Source organism: Sinocyclocheilus grahami, unplaced genomic scaffold, assembly GCF_001515645.1.
Source record: "Sinocyclocheilus grahami isolate Dianchi unplaced genomic scaffold, SAMN03320097.WGS_v1.1 scaffold760.1, whole genome shotgun sequence".
NCBI classification, from domain to species: Eukaryota; Metazoa; Chordata; class Actinopteri; order Cypriniformes; family Cyprinidae; genus Sinocyclocheilus; species Sinocyclocheilus grahami.
Window position 1 is genome coordinate 161,298 of NW_015505939.1, and position 18,512 is coordinate 179,809.

Genomic DNA, 18,512 nt, shown 5'->3' on the forward strand with positions numbered 1-18,512 from the left:
GCAGTGTAGAGTAACACTTGTTGTTTGTCATTTCTCCGATCACAAATGCAGACAGGGTTTTATATTTACACGGCGCGATGCAACGCAACGCGTAAAAAGACAGTATAAGTCATTATAATCAGTAATTATGTCGCCACTGGATGCAACGAATGCCTCGTTTAAAAAAAAATGGGTTTTAATGTTTTTGTCTCGTCGCTCCGGCCGGACAGGGCATCATCACAGTATGGTGAGGGGCGTAGCATTTCCGTCACACGCTTGAGGTATTCAGCCAATCACAATGCACTGGATAGCTGGCCAATCTTAGCACACCTTGCTTTCCAGACCGATGAGCTTTGTAAAAATATACGCGTTTCAGAAAGGCGGGGCATAGATGAGAAACAATAATGTACAGTATGTGGAAAATAATGTTTTTTTAACCTTAAACTGCATAACCACATTTCATTACACCAAATACACCAAATAATGTTCTCTTTAGCAGCATCATATGACCCCTTTAAACGTTCACTGCGGTTTCTGCAGACACATTGTCTCATCTCATCTCCCACCACACAGGCTAAAAGTGACAATAAACTTTGTCTTTCTCACACACACTCAAACCCACAGAGAGTTCAGTGCCCACACACACTCCTCGAACTGCGATGTCTCTACTGGAACTGTTTCTTATTTCATTTCTTCGAACAGGAGCTGAAAGAAGCTTTGTGAATAATTAAATAATTGATTTATTTAACAATTAATTTCCCACGGGCCGGACACGTCTGTATATAAGCACATACAGCGCTCGTGATGGGAAATGGCTCGTGAAGCGCGAACAGGAAGTGGTTTTACGGCTGAGCAGAGTTTAAGCTGCAGTTGGAGATGAAACAGTGATTTTTGTAACTAAACTTAAAACTCCTGTCAGAACGGGTCACTTGTTTCTCTCACACAAACACATGTTGTGTATGTATGGTGAGTACATGTCATAGTCTCGCCAGCTCCATGAGCAGCAAATATTACGGTACATGTGTTTAATTCAGTCATCTTGACCTACACTGCATGAGTGTTTTAACTAATGGTGCTTTTACATCACAGTCTAGGCAGTTTGATGTAAAGACAGTTTGTTCATTAAATGTCAGTTTTTCACATTACTGACATTTAGTTAAAACCAAATCTGGACTCAAAAGTATCATAGACACTAAATGTCCAGATACTGCTGTAATAGAGTAAAGATTGATCATTTCACTGCATCAGTATCACAGTTCAAAATCCGGTTGCATGAAAGCCCTTAAGTAATTTGACCTATGGCTATCCCTGATGGGGAAAAAATCCCTGAGGCAAGGGATTTCTTTAAGAGCATCGCAACAAACGTCTTAACTCTCACCCTTACCAAGTGTTTCACGGTAGTTTCTGGCAACATACGGCAATGTAGTAATATAGTTACTACATCTAACAATAAACAGAACATAAACCACAAACCTCACTTTAGATACAACCACAGTTGTACTAATATATTTGCGTTATGGAGAATACCAAGATCAAAGAAAACAAAAAACGTAAACCAAACCTTGTCTTGGTAGGCTACTTCCTTCTCTCAGTTAACATAAAATCAGCCATTGCGTTTGAGTTTAAAGTCCCCATGAAATCAAAATTTAAGTTTTTTGGGTGTTAGTATCAATATGTTAATCTTAAGGTTATCTATAAGGCAGTGTGCTCCAAAACAGAGACAAAATTAGCATTTAGAAGATATAAGCATTCAAAGCTTTTAGTTCGTCATTTCCGCCAAAACGGCTCGATGATTTTTTTGACGTCACATCGTATTTCATCTTCTCATCAAATCTTCTGACCAATCAAACGCTCTCTAGAAGCCGAAGCGACCGCCTCCTACACTATAGATGCTGAAGCTGCGGCTGAGATCGGTCATTTGTTCACAGTGTAGCATTTCCTGTACAGTGAATGGCACGTAGTGCACAATGTAGGCGATAGGGAACAATTCAGACAGTGTAAATATGCTTTCGATTGGGGCAAATGAGGTCTGGTTTCACGATGTGTCACGCGAACTGCCGCAGCGCTCAGTCTGACTTTGGCCCCGGACCAGAGACGCGATCGCACAGAGCGGATCATATGCGCGAGTCGGCATATATTAAACACTTTTAAAACTACACAGCCTCAGCATTATTATGATCACCATTTTGTTTTACTAAGAGTTTCATATTGAATCTAGGGGGTAATCTATTAGACTGTGGCTGTCAAATGTGGCTTTACCGAGCTCAACGGCTCTGAGTGACCCGTGCAGATATAAAAAAAACGCTATTGGCTAATTTAAAAAGGGGGCGGGGCTGCTCGATATGTCCCGCCCTGTCTTCCTATTTCAGGTGAAATTACGTCACCACATAGAATAACGCTGCGTGTTTCAAGGCACTTCAGGGGACCTTTAAAATTACTTAAGGGAGCTGTTTTGGCCCCTTAAATTTATTAAGGTGAAATGGTTACTAAGGAACTTGTAACAACGCTTAAGGGAGAATAATTCATGTCAGGCTTAAGGTTCCTTAAGTTGACCTTAGGTTTTTTCTTGCAACCCAAGTTTCACTAAGGGCACCCTTAACCTTATAACTAAGGGATTTCTTAGCTTAAGGGCTTTCATGCAACCGGGCACTGTATGTTACAGCTATTATGACAATAGCAGGACGTGATGACTTTGACTCTGGTGAATATGCCTCTTATTCTTATATATCTCATTTGTTTTTAATAATGCGCTGACATGAAAATGCATCAGTAAATGCATCATTTGTGTGACTGAAATCCAAAGTGATCTCATTGTGAATCTCATCACACACAGCAAGTGTGTGCAAAGCCTCATGCACGCTTTTCACCATCATTGTTTCACATACATGCTGCTTTTTTTCCGTGTCAACACTTCTGTAAACATGTGCATGTCCATTCACCCGGAGGGGGGCAGTTCTTGTTCTACTAGCGTGCTATAGGGTGCTAAGCACCCTCAAATGAAAGCAAGAGCACCCTCAGTTGAGGCTGCAAAAGTAGGATATTGGCGAGACAGATCAGGCAAAGCTCCAATGCATATTTGTGTTTGCGCTCGGGAGAGCATCCAAGGATTCTATTACACTGTGTTTTTACTATTTACATATTAAACTGCACAAAATAAAAATATAGAATACCAGAAATACAACATATATAGATCTAATACATTATATTACAGAATATTCTAATACATTATATTACTCATTCATATTTAATGGCTATGATACCACTTTGTGACTTTTAACATCAAGTGGCCACTGAAAGTTGCTCTTCAAGCAACAGTTAGTCCACAGTTGGTTCAGACAAGGTCAAAGGTACTGTGGTATCCCAGATATGAAACGCCTTCACTCTTCTGATGGCTCTCTCAACAAGAATTGGAAGACGAGCTATGGCACTTGATCAGAGATGGAACCTGTGTACAAGCTGGACACAAAGGTAACTGCTCCACATGGAGCAATACCAATCAGCTCCTTGAAGGTATGGCATTTTTATATGACTGGAGTGTGAGTAAAGATGGATTCTGGCACCTTATTTCTATGCAGTCAGTGATGACTCTAACCTCTGGACAAAACTGCCTAAACTTCTCAGGCATGGTGGAATTTACTTGCTGTCCGCTCATCCATATGGGCAAAGATCCAAGGATGAGTCAGAGATAATTAGTCCAAATTCACTGTTCAGTGATACAACCTGAAATTACTTTACCATCAAAACATAGCATATGTATAAAATATGTATATTTATAAATAATAATAATTTGTGTCTAAATGGATTAAAATGAAGGACTTAAATGAAGTAAAAAATAATCATAATATTTTTATATTAATATATGCAATAAAGCTTATGGGGAAATGTGCTTCATACTTAATGTTGTTGTTGTTGTTGTTGTAATGCATAAACATACCTGGAAGAGGAGTGACTGCATAGTCTTGGCCTGCTCCAGATGTTACCTCAGGAATGATGTTGTCATCTTGAATGTCATCGGAGGAAAGGACAGGACAGGTGTTAAATCCGTAATGAGCTCTAACCGGTTCGTAAACGGACTCTCGCGAAGTTTCTCTCCAGTTCTAAATAAATCAGGACGAAAGAGTCCCTTTTCTGAGATGCTTACGAGTGGTGCCAGCACTGTAATCAGAGTCAGCAAAAAGTGCTGGTGTTGCACCAAATTCTGTGACCCTAGTAGGCTCTGTAGTGAGGGTGGGTTTAGGATTGGGTTTAGGAGTAGTTCACAGAATACAAACAAATGTGCTACATCTGAGGACCATAAAAGCCAGACCTTTTACATGTTGAATAGCATGCACCCACTTCTTTCTTTCATGTTCATTGCTTGGAAATGCATGAAAACTCAAATACGGTTGCCGTTGCTTATTATTAGAGTAATGAGGGATGCTACATTGTCACCTCTACGTTGATTCAGCCATTGTTGTTCACACTGGAAGTTCTTCCATATTCGGAAACCCTGAAGCGTGAAAAAGGCCTATGTTGTTTCAACCAATAAGAAAACAGTGTGATGATGTCAAGATGCAGAAGTGGTGAAGCAAGCAATATATTGAGTTTTCGGCAGTCAGTGAAACCTATCGTGAACAGCCTAGAGTGGTGTATTGCTGTTAGAACAGAATTCAGTATGACCAACAGTTCAATACTGAAACTGCTCTGTGGAAAACGGTCTTACAGGATTGCCCCTAAAAACAGTGTTGAAACCAGAGGGTCAAAAACAGGGTAGAAAATGGCCATTTATTTCTAAATTATGTTTAATGTAAAAATCTTACGTTATAAGTGAACAATTTATGATTAAAAAATGCAGTTCATGATCCTTTTAAAGTAACGGTGATTTTTTTTGTGATCAAAATTAACATGGAATGATATTAAAAATGAGCATGACTAACACTGTCAGTATATTTACATGCACTAATCTTTGACAATCCGAATAAATACAATCCCGATTCAGATTCTGAAAATTCTGCTTATATGAGCCTTAAGCTTTGCAATCAATTTCACATAAATATTTTACATGCAATATATTCCGATCAAAAAGTAATGCATGCACAGTGCATCTATTCAGAAAGCCACCGCATTAATGTCAGCCGGAGCTACATGAGTAACATTATTATTTATGATTATTGATTATTTCGGTGCATGTAAATGTAGCTTGTGTAAAACAAACTAACAAACAAACAACTTAAAAGCATGATAAAATGATTGAAAGTAGAGCTTAAAAAGCATGCTAATCCAATTTCCACTGCTTCCACTCACATACACTTCCAGTGTGAAACAGCCATAACCCCAATCATGCCGTCACAGCATCTATACAAATGCAAAAAGATAGAAATAAATGAGGATATCACAAGCAAAAACTTTTTCAGTCCAATATCAAGTGATATTTATTTCTCTATACTGTTTTAATTACCCCATTGGGTGATAACTGGTTCTTTGAAGGTTCTGTGGGACACAAAACAATCATATTCTGATTTTTCATTTTCATTGATCTCCACACTCTTCCTCAGCTGGAAGGTTTCATCATGGTTTGGTCTGATTCCTGTGGATTCAATCTCATCTTCAGGCAGAGATGTGCAATATTTCCTCATAACCAGTGTCATGTCTTTGGGGTAGAAGCCACTGACCAGACAGGTGAGTTTCAGCTTGGTTTTGTCTCTGATAGACCTTTTTGCAAACACATGAACATCTGGAGGAGCTGAAAACACAGGAATCAGTTTATCAATCCGTTTCATCTTCAACAACTGCAGAACATAAAACAACTACAAACACATTTACTCACAGGTGTTTCTGAGATGCTCGTTTCCATATTCTCTGAATTTGTTGAGCCAGTCCACACACTCTTTCTCCAGGTAGCCTCTGGTGTATTGGTTTAGGATCGGCACATTGTCCCATTTTCTCTTGGTTGGTACAGCTGCGTCAACTGAGGCAACCCACTGAGACTCTTCAATATCAAAAGACAGAAGGTTTTCTCCATCATAGCCGTACTCACTAATGCCTTTGGAAAACTTCACTTCAACTCCCTCCCGCTCAACTTCACAACCGTGTCTCCACTGAAGAACATGAAGATCTGGACAGAGAGCAAAATGACACCTACTCAAACAACACATAAAACTCTACATAAAAGACAAACAAATACCAGAGGTGGGATAAGCCTGTGCAAAACTTTATAAATGAAGCAAGCAAATTGTGTGTGTGTTCAATGAGGGGGGAGGGGTTTCCCCAAAAACTTTTATATATTTTTTATATAATGATTCTATTAACTTAAGAGTTGTACCACCTGCAAAGGACCAACTAGTAAAACTATTCTCAATATGCAAAAAAAAAACACTGAACATAAAAACGACCTAGCAGCACCAGCTGTCAAAACTGGCCAAACTGTAGAATTTTGTAGATTAAATTTAACAATATTAGACAACGGTTTAATGCTCCTCACCTCATCTACTAATTACTTTGTAACACACAGTATTCTTAGTATTCAATAGCAAATCTGGCTTGGTAAGCCAATCCTGAATATTAGTCATTGCTGAGGTCAAAGTTAAGGAAACTTGTTCAAAGCTATCTGCATTGGTAAAAGTTTGCACATCATCCAGATACATCTGAATATTTCATTGTCAACACAGTGTCAAATGCCTTCTTTAGATCTATAAAGACAGCTCCAGCACAGGTACTCTTATCCAGTAAGTATATAACTTTTTCAACTGTAGACAATTGGCTAATTCTGTTGAATTAGTATGAAATCCAAACTGAATTGGATGCAAAGAATTATATCCATTATTTAGATGTTTAGTTAGAGGCTTAGCTACCCTTTTTGTACAACCTTAGAAATTATAACCTTAATTTCTACAAACTTAGATATTATTGGCACAATACTAATAGGCCTGTAATTGCTCAAATTCAATTTATATCAGATGTACACCAGATGAATAAATTGGGATCACCGAAGACACTTCCAAGATAAAGGAACTTGCCTAAAGGATAGATTAAACATATGCAGTTTAAACTGCATATTGAATGTTCCTCACCTGATTCATTGTGTCTCATGCGTTTCATCAGAATATCAACATTCACATTAAACCACTGTTCTTTGCTCTTTCTGGACTGGGTGCCTTTTTCCCAGTAATCCTCCTGCATTTTCTCTTTCATCCACTGCTGTTTGGGAATCTTCCTCTGTTCCTCACTATTGTAAGAGTCGATCTGTCTGTCATCTAGCAGACCCATAGCACTGAACTGATAGATGCCCGGCTGATTGACAGGTTTGGACAAAGCCGTGTAAATGTAATACAGCGAGTGTTTCTCTGCAATGAGGAGAAATAAAATGTGAATTAAACAACTATTCACTGGTTTGTGATTAAAGTGAATGAGAAAGCAGGTAAACAGTCTATTATCATAATTCATACATCTGTAATTCTCTGAGAGACATTGTAGCCTAGTCAACATTCCATATCTGAACCGACGCAATATTACTTAAAAACACATATTTCTGCTTATCCGATCAGCCCACCAAGATTTGCTTTGGGATTATGAATTGAATCTGAAAGACCAAATACTATAATGTCTGTTTTACTCTCATTAAAATTCAGAAAGTTTAGAGACAACCAGGACTTTACATCTGACAAGCAAGCCATGAGAGTGTCCAAACTGGCTGAATTACGTTTTAAGGGCAGATAAACTTGGGTGTCGTCAGCATAACAATGGAATGACAGCCCATACTTCCTGAAGATAGAACCAAGTGGGAGCATGTATATTAAAAAAAGAATGGGAGCCAAAATGGATCCCTGAGGAACCCCACATGATAAAGAAGCAGCGCTAGAAAAATTATCTCCAATATTAACTGAAAAACTTTGATTAGAAAAATAAGATTTAAACCAATTTAAGGCACTGCTCTTAATGCCTGCGCATTGGTCCAACCGAGCAATAAGAACTTCGTGATCGACCGTATCAAATGCAGCGGTCAAATCTAGGAGCACAAGCACAGCATAGTTGCCAGAATCGCAGGTTACTAAAATATAATTTAAAACTTTCAACAATGCACTCTCAGTAGAGTGATGTCTTTTAAAACCGGATTGAAATATTAAAAAAAATCATGTTGTCATCTAGAAAACCCTGCAATTGCTGTAGGACAATTTTCTCCAAAATCTTAGCGATAAATGACAAATTTGAGATAGGTCTAAAGTTGGCTAACACTGTGGGGTCTAAGTTCTGTTTTTTAAGCAGGGGGTGGACTGTTGCATGTTTTAATAAGTCAGGTACAATACCGGTTTCTAAACAGCGATTTATCATAATCAAGAGCTGTGGACCAACTACATCATAAACTTGTATAAGAAAATATGGAGGAATTATATCAATAGAAGAGCCCGAAGGCTTAAGCTGATCCACTATTTCTTGAAGATGAGTGCCAGAAATGGGTTTTAAATGACTAAAAGCAGCACTACAAACGGGGCAAAGAGGGATCGAAGCAAGAGGGAGTTATCCCCAGTCTTAGTTATCCAGGGAGTTATCCGGCATATTGTGATGCCGTGACCTAGCCGGAGCGACGAGACAAAAACATTAAAACCCATTATAAACTAGGTATTTGTTGCATCCAGTGGGGACATAATTACGGATTATAATGACTTATACTGTCTTTTTACGCATTGCGTTGCATCGCGCCACGTAAACATAAAACCATGTCTGCATTTGTGATCGGAGAAATTACAAACAACAAGCGCTACTCTACACTGCTCAAAACTCACGTTTGAATCGTCAGTGGCAAATCCTTTCAATGAAAACGTACTTACAGGCTGTGAGTCAGAACAGCCGGCATTGTAGTCTACTCTCCCAGGATCAGTAAACAGTCCTCCATAAAATGTGCTGCACACATCTGAATATTTGGGTTGAACTGTTCTGGAACAGTGTTGTAAATACAACTTAACCACTGATTTCTAGTCGTGTCCTCTTTTGGAAGACCAAACAAAGTAGTTTCGCTTTCACAACGAAACACACAGCGCCTTAGCGTGAGCTGAGGCCGGGATACAGTGAGCAAAGGCGGCGGGGTCGAGAACGGCGCGCCCGGAGGATTCGACGAAGGAGCGGCAACCACATGTGACGACCCTGGGCTTCGTCCACGGTGAAAGCCGATCCGGCGATCCACAGCACTAAGTTGATGTATTTCCTCAGCGACCAGCACGGATCAGCTCCAGGCATGACGAAGCAGATATCGTCCTCTTTTGGAAGGCCAAACAAAGTAGTTTCGCTTTCGACAGTAGAAACAGAAACACACTGATATTCCATTTAAAATGGAGTTACCAGTTTGAATGACTTTCTCCGGAGAGCCAGTCACACAGCTATCTGATGTTTCTCCAGCTCTCTCTCGTCCTGGTGGAGAAACAGTGAAATGTCACATTGATTTGGTTTGAATCTACTTGAAATTGGCAAAAACAAATAACATACCAGCAGATGCTTCAGCGTTCAATGATTCAGTAGCTTGTCCTGGAAAACCACAATAATATCAAGCGTAGTACTATTCTCAGACATAATATTTAATCTCAATGTGTCAGGTTACATGATATTTCATACAGATGAGTAAAGATGGAAAACTATCTGAATATTCTGAATGATATCAGAGTAAGTCATTACGATGCTTGTGCACTAATGACTGAATTAATGCTTTCAGTTTACCTACCCACTTTTATGATAATTGATTTGAAGTTTCTGTGGGACACAAAACAATCATATTCTGCTTTTCCGTCCTCATTGATCTCCACACTCTTCCTCAGCTGGAAGGTCCCATCATGGTTTGGTCTGATTCCTGTGGATTCAACCTCATCTTCAGGCAGAGATGTGCAATGTTTCCTAATGGTCATCGTCACGTCTTTGGCGTAGAAACCGGTGGCCAGACAGGTGAGTTTCATCTTGGATTCATCACTGGATTTCCTTGCAAACATGTGAACATCTGGAGGAACTGAAAACACAGGAGTTTGTTTATCAATCAGATAAACGACAAATACTAATACTGTACATTTACTCACAGGCTTTTCTGAGCTCCTCATTTCCATATTCTCTGAATTTGTTGAGCCAGTCCACACACTCTTTCTCCAAGTAGCCTTTAGTGTATTGGTTTAGGATTGGCACATTGTCCCATTTTCTCTTGGTTGGTACAGCTGCGTCAACTGGGGCGACCCACTGAGACTCTTTATCATCAAAAAACAGAAAGTTTTCTCCATCATAGCCGTACTCACTAATGCCTTTGGAAAACTTCACTTCATCTCCCTCCCGCTCAACTTCACAACCGTGTCTCCACTGAAGAACATGAAGATCTGAAATGGACACAAAATGTCTGTGAGATGAAAATATAAATTGTTTGATCATGTGTATATGCCGGTTAAACTGTGTGAATGTTCCTCACCTGATTCATTGTGTCTCATGCGTTTCATCAGAATATCAACATTCACATTAAACCACTGTTCTTTGCTCTTTCTGGACTGGGTGCCTTTTTCCCAGTAATCCTCCTGCATTTTCTCTTTCATCCACTGCTGTTTGGGAATCTTCGTCTGTTCCTCACTATTGTAAGAGTCGATCTGTCTGTCATCTAGCAGACCCATAGCACTGAACTGATAGATGCCCGGCTGATTGACAGGTTTGGACAAAGCCGTGTAAATGTAATACAGCGAGTGTTTCTCTGCAATGAGGAGAAATAAAATGTGAATTAAACAACTATTCACTGGTTTGTGATTAAAGTGAACGAGAAAGCAGGTAAACAGTCTATTATCATAATTCATACATCTGTAATTCTCTGAGAGACATTGTAGCCTAGTCAACATTCCATATCTGAACCGAGCAATATTACTTAAAAACACATATTTCTGCTTATCCTATAGGATCTTAGTCTTTGTTAAATTAATTTGATGCCCCTAAAACAGTCCTGTTTAATCTGTAAACCTCTAATGCTGATCAATCACATAACGGTGTTGGCAAATGGCCACTGCTGTGTTGATCGAAAGTTATTAGTTGATATGTATAGATTTTTAGTTGACAACTCGTATTACTTTTATATTGTATAGGCCTATACGATGTTAGCATGCATTTCTCATCACATTTCATTTCTGTCGTTACAAAGACGTTTCAAATCACGACGCCTACTCGTTACTTTCACTTTCATTCTCTGATAAACGCAGAAACTTTTAATCGTTTACCTGCTCGCAGTGAAGGCAAAGTCCCATAAAGAAGAAAAACACACAGCAGAGCAAAGATCTTCGTTGGGACTCTTGTTCGCATACTGAAACCTCTTTATGCGTGAATTTTTTTGACTGTTTTTTTATATCGTTTAGCCTAACCCAAAACAGCAGAATTCGAGCTGCAGAAAATAGCAGATGTTTTAACCAATAAGAAAATAATACGATACTGCCATCATTGAAATTTGATCTGCGTCTGGGCAGAAAGTGGTGAAGCAACACAAAAAAGAGGTTTATTTTTACAGTGATGGACAGTTCAGTGTTCATAAGGACGTTTGTCAATGATATATTCACAATAAACATTTCTTCCACAAATATATGGTTCGTTAGATGATGGTTTTATTTGCTGTTCTCAAAATGTTTACAAACAGAGTTAGTAATTCAATCATTCAGATAATTAAATATTAGCAAATATTAATTCAGCTTGAATGTCTGTACCTTCCATGATTCTGACAGTGGAAAGAAATGATACTCATTTGTTCGTATAAAGATGAATGCCCTAATTAAAACCATGTTAATAAATGTAATATTAATTAGTCAGATCAGCTATTTATTATCTGTTTAAGCTGTCATTGAATCCCTGTAAAAAAGAAAAAAAAACTATATATATATATATATATATATATATAAGGCCATTTGATTGCTCTCTGCAATTTAAACTGATTATAATATATAATAAAAAAATAAATGAGCTGATTATGCTGTAAGGTGTCCTTGAGTGCATTGAGACAACAGTTCAAAGAAAATGAAATATGAGAGAGAGAGAAAATATGAACACAGTGGCACTGCTGTCTGGTGCTTCGCCAGCATTCTCTCGTCCTGCTGGAGAAACAGTGAAACGTCAAATCTCAAATCTGAAATGTTCCTCGTAAATAACAAAGCAATAGACGAAACATACCAGCAGACCCTTTCTCAAGCACAGGTTCTTCAGTATAAGCTGCAGTCAATGATTCAGTAGCTTTCACCTGATGTCCTGAAAACCACATTAATAATATTTGAATTCTGAATAATATCTGAAAAAGCATTACGATTCACATCATAATTTAGTTAATGATTTTAGTTTGCATACCCCATTTGACGATAACTGGTTCTTTGAGGGTTCTGTGGGACACAAAACAATCATATTCTGCTTTTTCATCCTCGTTGATCTTCACACTCTTCCTCAGCTGGACGGATTCATCATGGTTTGGTCTGATTCCTGTGGATTCTACCTCATCTTCAGGCAGAGATGTGAGATCTTTCCTGATGGTCAAGAATATGTCTTTGGGGTAGAAGCCGGAGGCCAGACAGGTGAGTTTCAGCTTGGATTTGTCACTAATAGACCTTTTTGCAAACACATGAACATCTGGAGGAGCTGAAAACACAGGAATCTATCAGTCAGTTGCATCTGCAGCAGATCATCAAACAAATACAATTTGATCTACTCACTGCCGTTTCTGAGCTCCTCGTCTGCATATTCTCTGAATTTGTTGAGCCAGTCCACACACTCTTTCTCCAGGTAGCCTTTGGTGTATTGGTTTAGGATCGGCACATTGTCCCATTTTCTCTTGGTTGGTACAGCTGCGTCAACTGGGGCGACCCACTGAGACTCTTTATCATCAAAAAACAGAAAGTTTTCTCCATCATAGCCGTACTCACTAATGCCTTTGGAAAACTTCACTTCATCTCCCTCCCGCTCAACTTCACAACCGTGTCTCCACTGAAGAACATGAAGATCTGAAATGGACACAAAATGTCTGTGAGATGAAAATATAAATTGTTTGATCATGTGTATATGCCGGTTAAACTGTGTGAATGTTCCTCACCTGATTCATTGTGTCTCATGCGTTTCATCAGAATATCAACATTCACATTAAACCACTGTTCTTTGCTCTTTCTGGACTGGGTGCCTTTTTCCCAGTAATCCTCCTGCATTTTCTCTTTCATCCACTGCTGTTTGGGAATCTTCTTCTGTTCCTCACTATTGTAAGAGTCGATCTGTCTGTCATCTAGCAGACCCATAGCACTGAACTGATAGATGCCCGGCTGATTGACAGGTTTGGACAAAGCCGTGTAAATGTAATACAGCGAGTGTTTCTCTGCAATGAGGAGAAATAAAGCAGTGACAGTTTTTCTCGATTGCTAACACACTGTACCTGTGCTCTAAACAAAGATATTTCACCTGTTTTCTCTTAAATTCCAATTTTCTCAATGTTTTCTGCCAAACTCTACACAAAAATGCCTTCGTTTTGCACAGGGTTAACAGTGTTCTCATTCAGAAAATACTGACACATAAACATAGCAAAACTCATGTCGTACAGGTCAGAATCTCCGGATAATATAAACAGGAGCACATGAGATTATGTGCTTTGTAAAATGAATTCTACTGGTGTGAGACGAATAGGAAGAGGGGTCAAAGGTCCTTTGTTCCTGATGAAATACACAGCACTACAGTTGATCATGTTCGTGTGGTTGGAATGAGCATGAGGGAAGTTGGCCTAGAGGCTCATCTACATAGTTTTTACACTACTTCAACATACAGTAATAAAGCTTCAGATGAGAAAACCATTATTCTATGTACAGTAAATACTGTGGCACATGTTGTACTCCCTCAATCTCCAAAATCCAAACTAGGAGATTTAAACGTCAGAATTGTGAGATAAAATAGATGAATGTTATGTAAAATGTTATAGGTTTAAATAGGCTATTTCATGCTGTAACTGTAGGGCTAATAGAATACGTCCCCTATGAACTGCATATGTAAATATTATGTAGACCTATTGTTCAAATCAAATTTATGCTTTAAAAGTATTTGACCGAACGTTAATGATCATGTTTTTATCGTGTTTTTATTGAATCAGTTTTGTCTTTTTCTCTGGTCGGGTATGAATAAAGTAACCTAACCTAACCTAATGTGACACTTTTTTTTTCAGACAGTTTATCAGTAATCACTCTTGTAGGGCTATATGAAGTGATTTCTCAGCATCTTTTGAACACTGACCAGTTGCAAATGGGATATTTATTTACAACAATTCAATAATAAGAAGTTAATATTGTGGTATATATTAGACACAATATTGTCTGATTTTGCTCAATTGTGTACGTGAAAATATTACCAGTCCCAGAAGAACTGTTGTGCGTCTCCTAATAAAACACAAGTACCACGAGAGCGAATAGACAGCACTTTTTACATTTTTGTTTTGATGTAAAATAAGTCTTGCTGTTTTGCTTTTTTGTTAAAGCAGTGTTGCTGTTGTAAAGTTGTACAGCTACAGTTGTGTTGCTGGGTTTTAAAGCAGGTTTGATTTTGTTTCTTTCTTATCAGTCTGTATTTACAGGATTTCACTGTCTACTCTGTTCAAATGTGGATGAATGTCTACACATAGATGTGCACACACTGTCAGAGCTGTGTGAGATCACTACCATCCTGCTTTTGTGGGGGTGGGTATACGGTGTTAATTTTTCCCCCATAGGTTTTTAATATTCTAAAAGCTCTTTATTCCAAAGATACTACAAGCTAGTCAGTGTATTCAGCAGGTGTAATGTATTGTAAGTTGCTTCAGAAGTATTGCAAGTGTTACATACAACAATAATAAAACAGTGCATTGACATAAAAAAGGAAATTTACTTTTGGTACTTAAGCACATTTAAAAGCAAGTACTTCTGTACTTTTACTGAAGTAATGGAGTTGAGTACTTTGTCCGCCTCTGCGCATGAACCATCATATGGAGGAATAAATAAGATTGAATTTGTCCATTAATAGCTAGATTTAGATTTCACGGGGTACTCAGATTTTACATTTCTTCAGCACTTTAACACATTTCATTTCTATTTTTTTTTTTAAAAATAGGCTATGAATTTCTATTTTAGTCGGTCAGCAGTAAAACGAAAATGAATTTAATTTTTAAAATAGGCCAAAGTGGCTTTGTGTGGAAGGCGCGTGCAGAAGGAAGACAGAACAAAACCACAATCATTTATTATTACTGTTTTCGTTTCATACTACTCTTAATCCTGGCTAAATAGTTTTTTTTTCAGCTATCATTGGATTTATCTGATGATTATAACGCGTTTTACTGATCTCATTTCTACATTTTATTATAGCTCATACACACAAAAAGAAGCAAAAACACCTGCAACGTTTTAATTGGAAGGTTAGTTTATAATGTTAGCCTATAGACATAATTCTATTATATATTTAAAAATAATTCTAACATATATACACGATGTGAGCATGCATTTATTCTCAAATTGAATTTATTCCGTTACAAAGATGTTTTAAATCTCGTTACTTTCACTTAAGTTCTCTGATAAATCCAGAAACTTTAAATGATTTACCTGCTTGAAGTAAAAGTGGAGTCCTATAAAGCAGAAAAACACAAAGCACAGCAAAGATCTTGGTCGCCACACTCGTCCCCATGACTGAAAGGCTTGAAGTGTAAATTTGACTAAGTTTTATGTTGCTGAAAGCAAAAGCTCACAGCAAGCGAAAATGAGTTAACCTACAGAAAATAGCGGTAGATGTTTTAACCAATAAGAAAACAGAACGAAGACACATCATGCGTATCTGGGGAGAAATGGAGAGGCTTCTCAACCTACGGTGTTTTAGCCAGTCAGTCAGTGATCAATGAATAAATACATTTATCATATATTTTAACATTAAACTATTTTTCACAAAGTTATAGTACGTTACAAAGTTATGTTCACATAAAGTGTGTCTAGGCTATAATGATATTCATTAGTGCAAATAGCGTTATTCAAGATTATCAGACATTAAAGATATTATTGATAATCGTATAATCTATTATTTTTAAGTCACGTTAACATGACTGTATCTTTTGTATTTTTGTTAGTGCTCTTTGCCCAAATTAGTGTCTCTGTATTAATTAGCCTACCATATAAAATGTATAGTAATTTATATCAAGAAGGCAGGTAGAATATGTTCTATATACCAGTTCAATTTCATGTTAGAAAGGTACCCTCAATTGAGTATATTTTATAGTTACATAACAATGCTTATTTGGTGAAAGAAACACTTCTTCTTCAAATTATATTTTAAAGGATCATTATTGCCGCTTGCCCACTTCAGACATTATGTGCATTTATTTATTTTTTTTCAAGTTAGCTAAATAGTTTGCAAGGTTTAATCTTAAATCTAGATTAAATCAAGGTTTACAATTCTGTTGCACCAAACTTTAAACCTTATTTTTAAAAATAAGCAGGTTTACATTTTACCCGTCATTTTGATCCTGGATTTAAGTTATATTAAAGATTAAGTTTAATCCTGTCGCACCATTAATTTAAACTCAGATTTAAATCTCGATTATGGATTCACTTTAAACTTAATCGAGGTTTAAATAAAATCAAATGTGTTAAAAAATAAAAGTTACAATTAAAATATGTAACTGACCGAACAAAAACAGTGGCGGTCAGACACTTTATTACAAATAAAAATGAAAATGAAAGCACATGGAGCTGGCAGAGTGCAAGGATTCGTTATGGTGCACAGCGCAGTCACGAGCGGATATAGTGAAGTGACATGTGGCCAAGTATGGTGACCCATACTTGGAATTAGTGCTCTGCATTTAACCCATCCAAAGTGCACACACACAGCAGTGAACACACACACACACACCGTGAACACACACCCGGAGCAGTGGTCAGCCATTTATGCTGCAGCGCCCGGGGAGCAGTTGGGGGTTCGATTGAAGGTATCGAAGGTGGGAGAGAGCGCTGTACATTCACTCCCCCCACCTACAATCCCTGCACGAGACTCGAGGTACGAGACTCGAACCCGCAACCTTTGGGTTACGAGTCCTACTCTCTAACCATTAGGCCACGACTTCCCCACTTAGTTGTCCCCATATAGTCACTAAACGAATCATGTCATTCGTTTTTTTCTTATCACGGTTCTTTTGTCAGAAGTTATGCTATTACTCCATTAATTTATACTGGCCTATATATTTCCAGGCTTATGAAATCCGAAAAGAAGGAAATGCAATATTAACATTGCTGTTTCGAATGCATGGCGGAGAAACGTTTCTTTTTTTTCTTTTTTTTTAAATTGATGCTTAAACAACAAAAATATAACAAAAGTGCCATGGCAGAGAAAAAATTAATCTTAGACCCAGCTAACACAGTTACGTTGTGACGGATAACTGGACCGTACCATATTCGTCGCAGAGACTTACCAAATAACGTACTAGTGGCGTAACCATAGATGGTAAAAAGCATGGACGTCGTGTCCGTGATGTCACTCGTAGTTTTCTGAAGAGCATTTTTGAGACTAAAGTGGGCGGAGCCGACCGCTGCCATATTGGCAACGCGTCACCGCGCGTCACTCCCGGATAATCGAAAATGGGCAAAAACCATGCTGAAACCATGCCATAAACCATCTATAGTGACAGCAGTGCTGCCGTGCAAAGACAAAACACCATAACTTGGTTTTTGGTTGAAAATTAGTTATTGATCATTTTGGGACATTCATGACCTCCATTATCATGTGTATAAGTCTCTTGGAGAAAAGTCCCGGAGAACCCAAGGCAGAACACAGTATAACATCAGTTACCGCTCTTCGACTTTGTTTTAGATCACTCAAATTAAGTTACGGTGCTCTGCATTTGTTTAGTCGTTTGTCAATATTACTGTGCCAGCTATACGGAGTTAGCTGGCACAGTATTCTGCCTTTGTTTTACTGTCCAATAAAATCAGCGATTAAATTACGGTGTAACTTGTGTAGGCCTACTTTCATACATCTGTCGGCAATTTTTTAGACAAACAAATTAGATAGATCGCGATCTAACAAACTGCTCCATATAACAAAGCACTTGACTAGATAACTTTGCAACAATAATTAATCTTTAAAGGTTTTTATTTCTTTTTATAATGCAGATTATTCACTCAGTGCCAGCTGTCAGTCTGGAGCTGCATACTTCTGCACTTGTGTGGACTCGAATGCCGTGATCACACATAAAACCACTAACAGTTCGCAATTATATCCTTTTCTTCTAACTCAGTGAAATGCATTGCAATGAACGTCATCGGAGATGTTTCGTTCACAATCATTCTGAGCATTATTCCTGCTGGCGTTCACATCAGTAAATGCCACTGGAAATGCAATCCCACCCATGTTTATTTTCCCTCGTGTTCGTTTCAAAGAATCCTTCATGAATGGATCACCTGCAGGGTCCATAGGTCATTCTACAAAGTCTGGATGGATGAATGAAGAAGCCTTCACCATCTTCCTGGAGCACTTCATCTGCCACATCAACTGCTCCATCAATCACCCAGTCCTGCACATTCTGGACAACCATGAATTTC

General features: G+C 38.2%; 2 protein-coding genes across 3 annotated transcripts; both read right to left on the reverse strand.

The window, feature by feature from the left end:
- Positions 1–4,815: 4,815 nt before the first annotated feature.
- On the reverse strand, positions 4,816–11,346 carry LOC107561213 (uncharacterized). The gene is made up of 10 exons (XM_016245599.1): positions 11,178–11,346; positions 10,391–10,663; positions 10,014–10,301; positions 9,668–9,946; positions 9,436–9,474; positions 9,292–9,360; positions 7,029–7,301; positions 5,786–6,073; positions 5,417–5,701; positions 4,816–5,313 (listed from the first exon to the last, which is right to left on the reverse strand). Exons 1-10 carry the CDS (start codon positions 11,257–11,259, stop codon positions 5,297–5,299), a joined length of 1,893 nt encoding a protein of 630 aa, XP_016101085.1. The 5' UTR covers positions 11,260–11,346; the 3' UTR covers positions 4,816–5,296.
- Positions 11,347–11,915: 569 nt separating this feature from the next.
- LOC107561215 (H-2 class I histocompatibility antigen, Q10 alpha chain-like) lies at positions 11,916–15,683 on the reverse strand. 2 transcript variants are annotated; one of them, XM_016245603.1, is made up of 6 exons: positions 15,531–15,683; positions 13,022–13,294; positions 12,645–12,932; positions 12,286–12,570; positions 12,115–12,189; positions 11,916–12,035 (listed from the first exon to the last, which is right to left on the reverse strand). In XM_016245603.1, exons 1-6 carry the CDS (start codon positions 15,610–15,612, stop codon positions 11,953–11,955), a joined length of 1,086 nt encoding a protein of 361 aa, XP_016101089.1. In that variant the 5' UTR covers positions 15,613–15,683; the 3' UTR covers positions 11,916–11,952. The 2 variants fall into 2 exon arrangements, with proteins under 2 accessions (XP_016101089.1, XP_016101088.1); XM_016245602.1 differs by having other exon boundaries at positions 11,916–12,038.
- Positions 15,684–18,512: the final 2,829 nt, after the last annotated feature.